This window comes from Pseudorca crassidens, chromosome 19 (genome assembly GCF_039906515.1).
Source record: "Pseudorca crassidens isolate mPseCra1 chromosome 19, mPseCra1.hap1, whole genome shotgun sequence".
Classification (NCBI taxonomy): domain Eukaryota; kingdom Metazoa; phylum Chordata; class Mammalia; order Artiodactyla; family Delphinidae; genus Pseudorca; species Pseudorca crassidens.
The window spans coordinates 19,716,834-19,731,705 of record NC_090314.1 but is presented as its reverse complement, the minus strand read 5'-3'; the positions used below and the strand labels follow the sequence as shown (position 1 = coordinate 19,731,705).

Sequence of the window (14,872 nt, the reverse complement as noted above, 5' to 3'; positions counted from 1 at the left end):
AAATTCTGAAGACTTTATTTAAAAAAGAATGTAAAATATCTTTTTAATAACTTTTATATTAATTACATGTTGAAAACTATTATATATATACTGGGTTAAAAAATATACTATTAAAATTAATTTTACCTGTTTCTTTTTACTTCTGAACGTGGCAACTAGAAAATTTTAAATTACATATGTGGTTCACATTACATTACTATCAAAAAGCATTGCTTCAGAGTCTAGGATTTAACTCAGCTGCCAAGCGACTTGGTGTACCCACTTCTATAAGAAAATGACGAAACTTGAGGCTTACACACTTACATTTTCCTCAATGTGTTACCTCTGTGCTCACTGAAAGGTAATAATTTATATAACCAAGGAAATAAATTATAAAATTTATATATATTTTGCCTTCTAAGCAGATATTCTGTATTAATTCATCCACCAAAAACACTGGTATTATCGAAAATGTATGAAAGGTCATAGTTTAGAAAACTGAAATAAACTATTAACATTACAAAATTTTAATACTCTAAGATTATAACTGTGAAAATCAATTTAAAACACAGTTGTAACCACACAAAATTCCGAAATAGAAGAGAACATACCAAATAACAGTACTTATGTTTGGATAATGAAATTTAGCACAATTCTTAAAAATTTATTTTCTAAACTGCTGTGACAGTGTTCTTACAGTTAAAACAAGAAATAATCTAATAATTTCAAGTCAAATAAAATACAAACTCATAAAACCTCTGGAGGTATAAATGAATAAAGTTTTATAATAAACTAAGTACTACAGAGTTAATATTCAAAGACAAAAAATACAAAATAAAATTTTAAATTGAAAAATAACAGTGCATATACCTGATTTCCCAAAATGTTTCTACAGGAGCATCAGGATTCCACAAATCAATGCTATCTAACTGATGAAGAACCAACAGAGCCTGAATTTTTAAAAAAGAGAAAGAGAAGACTTATTCAAAAGAGTTTTGGTAAACATAACACTGGAGTATTTATTTTACAAATGCTAACTAATTGAGCTACTTAATTGTAGCCTCAACACACAGTATAGGGCACAACAGAAAAACTCTGAAGAACCAAAACCTCTAGGGGATTATATGTATTATATATATATATAATAATATATATAAAAAATGAAGTTACTTTATTCCTATCAGTCTTACTTTAAATGGCATATACACATAAGTTATATACTGATGAATTCAGAATAGCAATATACATGTGTAAAAAGTGCTTTAAGACACAAACAAAATAATTTCAATAAGTATCAAAGAACTCTATAGAAAATAAAAATAATCCCCAAGTAAGGAGATCTCTCCAAAACTAATACACACAAAAATATTTTACCTCAAGACAATATGGTACTGGCACAAAAACAGAAATATAGATCAATGGGACAGGACAGAAAGCCCAGAGATAAACCCACACACCTATGGTCAACTAATCTATGACAAAGGAGGCGAGGATATACAATGGAGAAAAGACAGTCTCTTCAATAAGTGGTGCTGGGAAAACTGGACAGCTACATGTAAAAGAATGAAATTAGAACACTCCCTAACATCATACACAAAAATACACTCAAAATGGATTAGAGACCTAAATGTAAGACCGGACATTATAAAACTCTTAGAGGAAAACATAGGAAGAACACTCTTTGACATAAATCACAGCAAGATCTTTTTTGATCCACCTCCTAGAGTAATGGACATAAGAACAAAAATAAACAAATGGGACCTAATGAAACTTAAAAGCTTTTGCAAAGCAAAGGAAACCACAAACAAGACAAAAAGACAATCCTCAGAATGGGAGAAAATATTTGCAAACAAATCAATGGACAAAGGATTAATCTCTAAAATATATAAACAGCTCATGCAGCTCAATATTAAAAAAAACAACCAACCCAATCCAAAAATGGGCAGAAGACCTAAATAGACATTTCTCCAAAGAAGACATATAGATGGCCAAGAGGCACATGAAAAGCTGCTCAACATCACTAATTATTAGAGAAATGAAAATCAAAACAACAATGAAGCACCACCTCACACCAGTTAGAATGGGCATCATCAGAAAACCTACAAACAAATGCTGGAGAGAGTGTGGAGAAAAGGAAACCCTCTTGCACTGCTGGTGGGAATGTAAATTGATACAGCCACTATGGAGAACAGTATGGAGGTTCCTTAAAAAACTAAAAATAGAATTACCATATGACCCAGCAATCCCACTACTGGGCATATACCCAGAGAAAAGCATAATTCAAAAAGACACATGCACCCCAGTGTTCATTGCAGCACTATTTACAATAGCCAGGTCACGGAAGCAACCTAAATGCCCATCGACAGACGAATGGATAAAGAAGATGTGGTACATATATACAATGGAATATCACTCAGCCATTAGAAGGAACGAAATTGGGTCATTTGTAGAGACGTGGATGCATCTAGAGACTGTCATACAGAGTGAAGTAAGTCAGAAAGAGAAAAACAAATATCGTATTAACGCATATATGTGAAACCTAGAAAATGGTACAGATGAACCGGTTTGTAGAGCAGAAATTGAGACACGGAAGTAGAGAACAAACGTATGGACACCAAGTGGGGAAAGTGGAGTGGGGTGCGGGTTGTGGTGTGATGAACTGGCAGACTGGGATTGACATGTATATACTGATGTGTGTAAAATGGTTGACTAATAAGAAAAAAAAATAATTATAAAAATAAAAAATAAAGTCAGTCCATAAAGTCTGACAAAAAAAATTTTACTTCTAGGCCATAAGATAAAGTAGAAGTTATCTTATTTGCCACAAATTCTTTTGGAACAGACAGGACAAATTATTTTTCAAAAAGGAGAGAGGGGGAGGAAAATAGATTTTGTATTTCATAGCAGATTATTCATCCTAAAATACCTCAATTGACCACAGAATTGAAATTGGATTTGGCTCACAGAACATTAACAGGAATACACAACTAATATAAAAAAAACACTACTATTAAATAAATTAATGCCATCAAGGGTATAAAGAGTAAAACTAGACTCTTCCTTCAAACCAGCCCTATCCTAACTCCAGCTCCACAACGTTTCCCCCAGACGCACACTGTTGAGCTCTGCACATTCTCCTCAGTCTTTGGTCAGCACATTTGGAGATTCTTTACTCCTCTTTAAAGCCTTTTATTAAAATTCCAATGAAACACTGTTTGGAACACATAATGAGATCTGATTTCTTCTCTTAAAACCAAATTAAATGCATAAACTGCAAATACAGCTGCAATGATAACCTGCCTCACATTAGGAAAAATAAGTCAATTTCTAACCTTGTTCAACTTTGTAACTCCAAAAGTTATAAATTATATAAACACCAGACCTATATTTTCTTATTTCAAATACTTTCACTGTAATTATTTTGAGATGTTTAGTGAAAACTGCAATTCGCTGTGAGAATCTTCAAAAATTATATAGGTTATACCTCTCATATCAAGGAAAAACAGCACAAATTAACATTCAATTTTGTTACTATTGTGCAAAAATTTAGTTACTGACACTTTAAAGTGGCAAATTCTGTAAAATTTTTGTTTGACAACCATTTTTTTGAAATATTCAAAGAAAATGTGTTAGCCTTTCCTCTGCCTTAATATGAATGTTTTCCTTTTCATGTTCCTTTCCATTTTTAAGTTTTCCACATATATTTTAACAAAACTGTAAACACAGTATACTCCTTTGACATTTCATAAATATTTTTCCATATTGCTTTGTGATCTGCACGGTTTAATGGATTTTTTTTTGAATTTTATTTTATTTTTTTATACAGCAGGTTCTTATTAGTTATCCATTTTATACATACTAGTGTATATATGTCAATCAGTTCACCAAATTGAAATATCATTCTCTTGTTATTGAATATTAACACATTCTCTTACTAGTGAATATTTAAAATTCTCCTAATGTTCTATTACAAATAAGAGCAGTAAGCATATATGTGTGTAACTTTTTCCTTTTAACTTATATTCACAGGATTAAAAAATTACAGGAATGTAATTATTTGACAGAAAAATGGACATCTGTATAGCTCCTGCTAAATACTGTCAAATAGCCTTCCAAAAAGAATGCAAAGTATATACTGTTTTATAGAACCAACAGCAATGTACACAAATACAAGCAATGAGTGTAACAATGAGGCTGAAACACTTTTGGTAAAATAAAGCATGATAAATAATGAAGTAGCAAATCTTAAATATACAGTTCAATGAATTTTCACAAATGAATATACCTCATATAACCATTACCCAGATCAACATTATTAACACCCAGAAGCCTTTTTCACATTCCCTTCCGGTCATCAGCTCTTGACAAAGGTAGCCACTGTTCTGACTTCTATCACCATAGGTATTTTTGCCTGTTTCTGAACTTTGTATAAATAAAGGGAATCATACAGCATGTTCTCTTTTGTGTTTGGCTGTTTTCACTCAATATTATGTATGTGAGATTCAACCATGCTTTGTACTTAGTGGTAGCTTGTTCTTTTTGCATTGCTTTAATAAGTGGAATGATAATGTTGATATATTTGAGTTGTTTCCAGCGTTTTTGCCTACTACAAATTATGCTGCTATTAATATTTTTGTATGTGTCTTCTGGTAAACATACATATACATTTCTGTTGGATACATACCTAGGAGGAGAATTGCTAAGTCATATGTTTAGCTTTTATAGATATATTGCAAAACAATTTTTAATGATGGTTGTACTAATTTACTTTCTTACGAGCAGGATATATGAGTAAAAACAAAGCACAGTTTGATCCTTGAACAATGAGGTTAGGGGTGTTGACCCCCCATGCAGTAAAAAATGCACATATAACTTCTGACTCTCTAAAAACTTAACTACTAATAGCCTACTGTTGACTGGAAGCCTTACCAATACCATAGTCAATCAACACAAATTTTGGATGTCATATATATTATATACTATATTCTTACAATAAAGCTAGTAAAAAGAAAATGTTTTTAAAAAATCAAAAAGAAAAAAGATCGATAGTACTGTACTGTATTTATCAATACTGTAAGTTTACATCATGTTTACAAGATGAATCAGCTTTTTCTATAACAATGATGGCATCTTCGATAGTGTAATCCTTCCAGACTTTCATAATGTTCTCTCTATTTGGGTTCTCTTCCATAGCGTTGACAATCCTTTTCACAGGGTACCGAGTGTAATGAGCCTTAAAGGTCCTTATGAACCCCTGATCTAGAGGCTGAATTAGAGACATGTTTGGGGCAATCAGGCCACTTTGACACCTTCAGTGTTAAACTCATGGAGTTCCGGGTGGCCAGGGGCATAGTCCAGTATCAAAAGAACTTTAAAAGGTAGCCCCTTACTGGCAAGGTACTTCCTCATTTCAGTGACAAAGCATTGATGCAACTAATCCAGAAAAAGGGTTCTCACTGTGCAGGCTTTCTAGATGTACAACCAAAAGACTAGCAACTGGTATCTACCTTTTCCTTTCAAGGCTTGGAAGTTAGAAGCTTTATAAATAAGGGCAGTTCTGATCATAAACCTAACTGCATTTGCACAAATCCTGGTGCTTGCTTCTCTTCCTTACTAATAAATGTCCTTTGTGGCATTTTTTTCTAGAGTAGCACACTTTCATCTGCATTATAAACCTGTTCAGGCTTACATCCCTTCCCCTCAATGATTTTCTTAATGGCGTCTGGGAACTCATCTGCTGCCTCTTGGTCAGCAGAAGCTGCTCCTCCTTTACCTTGACATTTTTAAAGCCAAAGCTCTTTCTAAAAGTATCAAATCATCCTTTGCTGGCATTAAATTCTCCAGCTTTTAGATCCTTCACTTTCCTTTTGCTTCAAATTGTCAGATAAAGACTTCACTTTTTCTCGAAGTCAATAGGTATACCTTTCTTATAGCAATCCTGCACCCACATAAAAGCTGCCTTTTCAATACAAGATAAAAAGATATTTCACAAAAAGTGCAAGGTTTCATGCCACCTGGAGTATCTGCAGCAACAGCCTCATGAATTTCCATTCTCCCCCCAACCAACAGTCCTTATGTTGGATTCATTTATCTTGAAATGGCAGACAACCACAGCTGTCTACAATCTATAGCACATATCAAACAATTCAACTTCTTGTAATGTCATGACTTCTTTCTGCGTTCATCACTAGTGGCACTTCATATGGGTTACATGGTGTTATTCAAGGTATGTTACTGCACTAAAAATGATGAAAAATACATGAGAACCACAAGAGATCGCTTTTTACTGATACACAATTTACTGATGAGATTAACTGCTCATGCAGAGACTATGAGCCTCACATAGCATTTTAAATGGATACTGATGACACTTGAGCTCACCAAAATAGTAACAAAATGCAGTTATGAAATCATTACAGTAGTACACTATGTACTACAGTTGATTTTATGCAGTTATGATTTAATACTGCATCTGTACATTTTTTTATATTTATTTTGACTGTGAAAGATGCCATGTACAGTCTGTAAGTGTGTGTGTAAGTTTTGATAAATTTTAACTTTTTATAATAGATTTACAAATGATAATATATGGATAAACAAGGTCTTACTGTATAGCACAGGGAGCTACATTCAATATTCTGTGATTAAAACATAACAGAAAAGAATATTAAAAAAAAGAACGTATGTATAACTGAATTACCTTGCTGTACAGTAGAAATTAACACAACATTGTAAATCAACTATATTTCAATTAAAAAAAGTAAAAAAGTGTAATAAAATAAATGATCCAAAAAATGATAATATAGACTGGTATCCATATATATTTTATGTCATGACATACCTTTTTCTTATTTTTTTTGGTATTTCTAGGTTAGCAATTCATTGGCAAGTTTTTTCAAATTGTCGTAAATATTCAGAAAGTTTTCCAACGTATTTTTTGAAAAAATCTGCATACAACTGGACCTGCACAGTTCAAACCCATGTTGTTCAAGCATCAACTGTATAGTCATTTGATCTTTCATAAACCTTTTTGTTATCTGCTATCTAGCTTAATTTCAATGTAGTCATAAAAAATTTTTTGGATAATTTCAATCCTTCAGAATTCGTTGAGACTTGCATTATGCTCAAGATATACTAAATGTTCCACATGTACTTGAAAAGAAAATGCATTTATTGAATGCAGTGCTCTGTAAGTGTCAAACAGGTCAAATCTGATAACCATGTTGTTCAGATCTTCTACCCTTACTATTCGTTTGCTTGCTTATTCTACCAGACACTGAGAAAGGTATGCTCAAGTATCCCACTATAACTGTATTTGTCTATCTCTCCTTTTACTTTACATGTTTTTATATATTTAGAAATTTTATGTTTTTGCTTTATATATTTTAAATCTTTGTTGTTAGACTCATATAAAGTTTTATTTTCTGGATGGATTGAACCCTTTGCAATAATGAGATGTCTCTTTTTATCATCCAACATAGGACCACCTAAATACATAAAGCAAATATTAGCAGACATAAAGGGAGAAACTGACAGTAACATAATAATAGTAGGTGATTTTAACACACCATTTACATCAACAGACAGATCATCCAGACGGAAAACCAATAACGAAACACTGGCCTTAAACAACACGTTAGTCTATATCAACTAACAGATACGTAGAAAACATTCCATCCAAAAGCGGCAGAATACACTCTTTTCCAAGTGTACATGGAACATTCTCCAGGATAGATCACATGTTAGGCCACAAAACAAGTCTCAGTAAATTTAGGAAAACTGAAATCATATTAAGCATCTTTTCCAACCACAACACTATGAGACTAGACACCAACTACAAGAAACAAACTACAAAAAACACAAACATATGGAGGCTAAACAATATGCTACTAAACAACCAATGGGCTACTGAAGAAATCAAAGAGGAAATAAAGATACCTGCAGACAAATGAAAATGAAAACACAACGATCCACAAAAATCTATGAGATGCAGCAAAAGCAGTTCTAAGAGAGAAGATTACCTCAGTTCTAAGAGGAAGCCTAGCTCAGGAAACAAGAAAAATCTGAAATAAACAAGTTAAACTTACACCTAAAGGGACGAGAAAAAGAAGAACAAACAAAACCCAAAGTTAGTAGAAGAAAAATCATAAAGATCAGAGCAGAAATAAGAGAAACAGAGACTAAAAAAGCAATAGAAAAGATTAATGAAGCTAACAGCAGTTCTTTGAAAAGATAAACAAAATTGATAAACCTTTAGCCAGCCTCATCAAGAAAAAAAGGGAGAGGGCCTAAAAGAATAAAATCAGAAATGAAAAAGGAAAAGTTACAACTGATATCACAGAAATACAAATGATCATAAGAGATTACTATGAACAATTATATGCCAATAAAATGGACACCTGAGAAAAAAACAAATTCCTAGAAATGTACAGTCTCCAAGACTAAATCAAGAAGATATAGAAAATATGAACAGACCAATTACCAGTAATGAAACTGAATCAATAATAAAAAAAATTCTCAACAAACAAAAGTTCAGGACCAGATGGCTTCACAGGTGAATTTTACCATTTAGTGAAGAGTTAACACCTATCCTTCTCAAACTATTGTAAAACATTGCACAGGAAGGAATGCTTCCTCACTCATTCCACGAGGTCACCATCACCCTGATACCAAAATGAGACAAAGCTATGGCAAAAAAGAAAATTACAGGCCAATATCATTGATGAACACGGATGTAAAAATTCTCGACCAAATATTAGCAAAATGAATTCAGCAATACATTAAAAGATCACACACCATGATCAAGTGGTATTTATCCCAAGGACGCAAGGATTTTTTTAATATCCACAAATCAATCAATGTAATACACCACATTATCAAACTGAAGAATAAAAATCATATGATCATCTTAATAGATGCAGAAAAGGCTTTTGATAAAATTCAACATCCATTTATGATAATAACTCTCCAGAAAGTGGGCACAGAAGGAACATACCTCAACATAATAAAGGCCATATGCGACAAACCCACAGCTAACATCATACTCAATGGTGAAAAGCTGAAAGCATTTCCTTCTAAGATCAGGAACAAGACAAGGATGTCCACTCTTGCCACTTTTATTTGACATAGTTTTGGAAATCCTAGCCACAGCAATCAGAGAAGAAAAAGAACTAAAAGAAATACAAATTGGAAAGGAAGAAGTAAAACTGTCACTGTTTGCAGATAACATGACGCTATACATAGAAAATCCTAAAGACACTACCAAGAATCTATTAGAGCTCATCAATGAATTCAGTAAAGTTGCAGGATGCAAAATTAATACACAGAAATCTGTTGCATGTCTCTATACACTAACTACAAACTATCAGAATGAGAAATTAAGGAAACAATTCCCATTTACCATCGCATCAAAAAAATAAAATAAAATAAAATACCCTGGAATAAACCTACTTAAGGAGGCAAAAGACCTATACTCCGAAAACTATAAGACACTGATCAAAGAAACTGAAGACAACACACAGATGGAAAGATACACCATGTTCTTGGATTGGAAGAATCAATACTGTTAAAATGACCATACTGGCCTTCCCTGGTGGCGCAGTGGCTAAGAATCCGTCTGCCAATGCAGGGGGCATGGGTTTGAGCCCTGGTCCAGGAAGACCCCACATGCTGGGGAGCAACTAAGCCCGTGAGCCACAACTACTGAGCCTGCACTCTAGAGCCTGTGAGCCACAACTACTGAGCCCATGTGCCACAACTACCAAAGCCCATGTGCCTAGAGCCCATGCTCCGCAACAAGACAAGCCACCACAATGAGAAGCCCACGCACCGCAATGAAGAGAAGCCCCAGCTCACTGCAACTAGAGAAAAGCTCACGCGCAGCAACGAAGACCCGATGCAGCCAAAAATAAGTTAATTAATCAATTTAAAAAAAAAAACAATGGAAGAAAATAAGTGGTGCTGGGGAAACTGGACAGCTACATGTCAAAGAATGAAATTAGAACATTCTCTAACACCATACACAAAAATAAACTCAAAATGGATTAAAGACCTAAATATAAGGCCAGAAACCATAAATCTTCTAGAGGAAAACAAGCAGAACACTCTTTGATATAAATAGTAGCAGTATTTTTTTAGATCTGTCTCCTGAAGCAAAGGAAATAAAAGCAAAAATAAACAAATGGGACCTAATTAAACTTAAAAGCTTTTGCACAACAAAGGAAACCATTGACAAAATGCAAAAACAGCCTACTGAATGGGAGAAAATATTTGCAAACTATATGACTGATAAGAGATTAATATTCAACATATATAAACAGCTCATACAACTCAACATCAAAAAAACAAACAACCCGATTTTAAAAATGGGCAAAAGAACTGAATACACATTTTTCCAAAGAAACATATAGATGGCCAACAGGCATATGAAAAGATACTCAATATCAGTAATCATCAGGGAAATGCAAATCAAAACCACAATGAGATATCACCTCACATCTGTCAGAATAAACCAAAAGAACACAAATAACAAATGTTGATGAGGATATGGAGAAAAGGGATCCCTTGCACATTGTTGGCAGGGATGTAAACTGGTGCAGCCACTGTGGAAAACAGTTTTTTTCTCAAAAAACTAAAAACAGAACTACCATATGACCAGTAATTCCACTCCTGGGTACATATTGGAAAAAACAAAAATACTAATTAGAAAAGATACATACACCCCAATGTTTATAGTAGCATTATTTACAACTGCCAAGATATGGAAACAACCTAAGTGTCCATTCATCCAACAGATGAATGGATAAAGAAGATGTGGTAATGAATACATATATATACAACAGAACACTACTCAGCCATAAAAAAGAAAGGAATTTTGCCATTTGCAGCAACATGGATGGACTTCGGCAGGCATTATGCTAAGTGAAATAAGTCAGACAGAGAAAGACAAATACTATATGATATCACTTATATGTGGAATCTAAAAAATCTAACAAACTAGTCAATATAACAAAAAAGAAGCAAACTCACAGATACAGAGCCCAAACTAGTGGTTACCAGTGGGAGGGAGTTTGGGGGGCAGGCAATACAGGGGCTGGGGAGTGGAAGGTACAAACTATTGGGTGTAAGATGGGCTCAAGAATATATTGCATAACATGGGGAATATAGGTAATATTTTGTAGTAACTGTAAATGGAAAGTAACCTTTAAAAATTGGATAAAAAAATTTTTTAATAAAATAAAAATTAAAGAAAAAATTTAAAAGGAATAGATTAAAAAAAGGAATGTACGTAGTTACAACTTTACCTTCAAGAGCCTAGAATTCATTTTCCCCTTACCTCCATTGCTTCCTGAGCAATCTCTGGCATGTGTGACTGAGGTACCAGTTGGACGAGCCCTGTAATTAATTCTGCGGTACTGCCTTGAGTTTCAGGCCCCTGTTTTCTCGGATTCTGCAAACAAAAAAGCAAATTTCAATTAAAAAAAAAAATCGATGGACAAAGGCTGAAGGGTGGAGGGAATGGAGACTGACTGCTAATGGGTTCTAGGTTTATTTTTGAGGTGATGAAAGTGTTCTAGATGTTCTAGACCTAGATAGTGGTGATGGCTACACAACCTTGTAAATATACCAAAACCAGCGAACTGTACACTTTAAACAGGTAAAAACTTCATGGTACGTGAATTTTACCTCAAAAATAATAATAATTGTGGGGTTTTTTAAAAAAAAATCAAAACTGCTTTTGTTAAGAATTCTCAATCTACATCTATACTTGTTCATTAACGTGAATAATATCCAGAGAAAATCCTAATTAAAATAAAACAAAAACTAGGTATTAGCTTTTCAGTTAAGAAATTACATCAATAATGGAAGTAAATAATTTTTTTTCAGCAACACTACATTGGCTAAATAATATACCTCTGATTTGGAACTTCTGGTTTGGGATCTTAAACTTGTGATGAAAGGCAAAGAATGTGCATGCTTGATGAGGACTGCACGATTATCCTGTGTAGCCCTCTTGTCCAGTATAAGGACCTACCCAAATCCACACAGGGCTAGAATCCACACCTCCCGATACCCATACTTCAGACTTTTTCATTGTGGAAAGACATTGTATACAAAACAAAGCAGTATATAAATGTGAATGTCTACCTACTTAAAGAGACTAAAATGCTTCCTGTAACTTGGAAGAATCTATTTACACTTCAAGCATATATGGTTCATTTAAGTGAGGCCAATTCAATTAGTGCCCATATTTTATTTTGTTAACTACACACTCTTTCCCATTACAACAATTAAGGTAAGCCCTCACCCCAGTGTATCTATAATTCAAAAACTGCCTATTTTTCTGACATTTGTATTAATTCATTAATAACCCAATAACATTTACTGAACACCAAAGACACAACAAGTAAAAAAGACATGTTTCCTACCCTCTTGGAGCATGTAGTCTGGTGGGAAAGACAAACATCAATAAAATAATTAGATCAACAAGTTTAAATTGCAAATGAGAAAGAATTATGAAGTTACATGCTGCTATGAGCACTTGTAACAGGGAAATGTGGTATAGGCAGGGATGCTTCCTTAGGGCAGTGATAACAGCTCAGAATTAGGAATTACTATGTGAAGAGGACAGAGGATAGGGAAGCATACTGTAGGCAGAGGAACTGCAAGTGCATGGATAGGCATGAAGGAATGTAGTAAGAGGGAGTGAAAGGCCATCATGACTAGAGTAAAGACGACAAATATAATGCTAGATGTTGCAGAGGTGGTAGGTGGGAGACAAACGCTGCAAAACCATGTAGGTCTATTTGGAGTTTGCTTTATTCCCAAAGCAACCTCAACTAAAAGGTTTTAAGCTGGGCAGGAAGCATAAGATTTGCTTTTTGAAGATATCACTGTAACTGTAGTGCAGAGAAATGATTAAAAGGAAGCAAGAGATGATGCAAGCTGAGCAATTAGGAGGCTTGAAAAATTGAGAGTAGTATGAATTAGGATAGAGAGGTAGAGACAAGACAATAAAATCACATTACTTTAAAAAACCATGACTGAAATCACTTAATAGTTATTCCTATATTAATCCTATTTACTAAGATTTAGATTTTTATAGGTAAAATATAAAATAATCAAATATTTACAATGAATCTTTCACTATTTTAGCTTACCTTTGATTACTCTGAGAAAAGTTATTTAACCACTAGATGGCAGCAAAGAAAATAACTTCTATTTTAAATGATCCTTTTCTGCTTGCTAAATTTTAAACGTGGAAAACAGCACTTTTTGCTTAAATTCTTGTTCCTTGACAATAAAATATTTAACACAGAAGGCACTGGTGACTTTGATGTATTCTCTGATTCCGAATTATAGCTATGCAAACAGAGTGGTGCTAATATATGACATGCATGATGAAACACCACCACAAGTAACCTGGGCTACATAACAAAGAAATGAGGGGAAAACGTTATTTCATTCCTTTTATAAAGTCTTAATGATAGATTTTAGGACTTTTTCCACACCAAAGTTTTAACAATTTATTCTATTAGACTCCCAAATTTGGATGGGCTTCTCAAAGAGTTCAAAACAACACAGGCCTTTTTGGGGGGGGGGGGTCACTAACCCTTTTGGGAATTCTGTCTCTCTCTCATCTCTTGTCTCTCCAGAAAAAATATTTACATAAATATTTTTTTAAATTCAGAGGATTCAAAGAACTCTTGAAAATATGGACATCAAGTTATGAACTCCTATAGTATAGTAATTTGAAAAATATACCATCAAAATTAAAAGTACCCTTAGCACTTAAAAAGCCTGTTGCTGAACAAAGCAATAGGAAATCGTTCTGTATGCTGCTCTCCAAGGACTGAAGAAATTCCACAGGGGTTAAATATGCTATCCTATGAGCTTCACAATATATTTCTGTTATGTTTGGGGCATTAATAATATTAGTGTTAATGTTAACTGTATTTTATTAATAGTAATAATACATAACATTTATTTAGTGCTCATTATGCATTTATTTTGCATTGTTCCTAAAAGCATGACATGTACTATCTCAGTCTGCTTAACAAGCTAAGGTAGGAACTATTATTATCATCACAATATTTCAGATAAGAAAACTAAACACAGAGAGGTTAAGTCACCCAAATCACATAGCTAATATGTCTCCAGAACCCATGTTTTTCATCCTTTCATATAACTGTCACTCATTTTCACTCGTTAGTTCCTAATTATCTTGTGTACTACAGTGATGCTTTCAGGAATCTAATACCATCTGAGGCTGTTAAGAGCAGAGTTGCCACAATAATTGAGCGCTAACCATACCCATTTTTTTTTCTTTCTTTTTTTTTTTTGCGGTACGCGGGCCTCTCGCTGTTGTGGCCTCTCCTGTTGCGGAGCACAGGCTCCGGACGTGCAGGCTCAGCGGCCATAGCTCACGGGCCTAGCCACTCCGTGGCATGTGGGATCTTCCCGGACCGGGGCACGAACCCGTGTCCCCTGCATCGGCAGGCAGACTCTCAACCACTGTGCCACCAGGGAAGCCCTAACCATACCCATTTTTAACTCCTTTTTCTCCCAATACAGTATACATAGGCAAAGCCAGTGACATTAAAAGGCTGATGACAGGAAGAAAGGGGGATGGAAAAACTCAATTTTTTGGCAATAGCAATTGGAGACTTAAAAAACCAACTGTGTAGATATAGGAAGCACTCAATTTATGGTTGCTTCATTACATCTAAACCCCATCCCAGGATTATGCCTGAATAATATATAATCTGGTAGCCGGGTATGGACAGAAGATCTTACCAAAGTATGTTAGTTTAATGATAAGAAAAATTAAGACAAAAGGTTAAGAAATCTGATCTAATTATATTAGTATTCTCTGTAAGTTCGTTTTCTTAGG

At 34.1% G+C, this 14,872-nt stretch overlaps 1 protein-coding gene across 10 annotated transcripts in view; it reads right to left on the bottom strand.

The window, feature by feature from the left end:
* NF1 (neurofibromin 1) overlaps positions 1 to 14,872 on the bottom strand; it is a 275,690-nt gene that overhangs the window by 136,545 nt on the left and 124,273 nt on the right. For all 10 annotated transcript variants that reach the window (XR_010937319.1, XM_067714878.1, XM_067714880.1 and 7 more), the window contains exons 14-15: positions 11,315 to 11,428; positions 850 to 929 (exon numbers count right to left, since the gene is read on the bottom strand). Coding sequence is in view for 9 of the 10 variants with exons in the window: in XM_067714878.1 (XP_067570979.1) it covers positions 850 to 929; positions 11,315 to 11,428 (194 nt within the window). In the remaining variant the exon portion in view is untranslated. The remainder of the gene's footprint in view (positions 1 to 849; positions 930 to 11,314; positions 11,429 to 14,872) is intronic.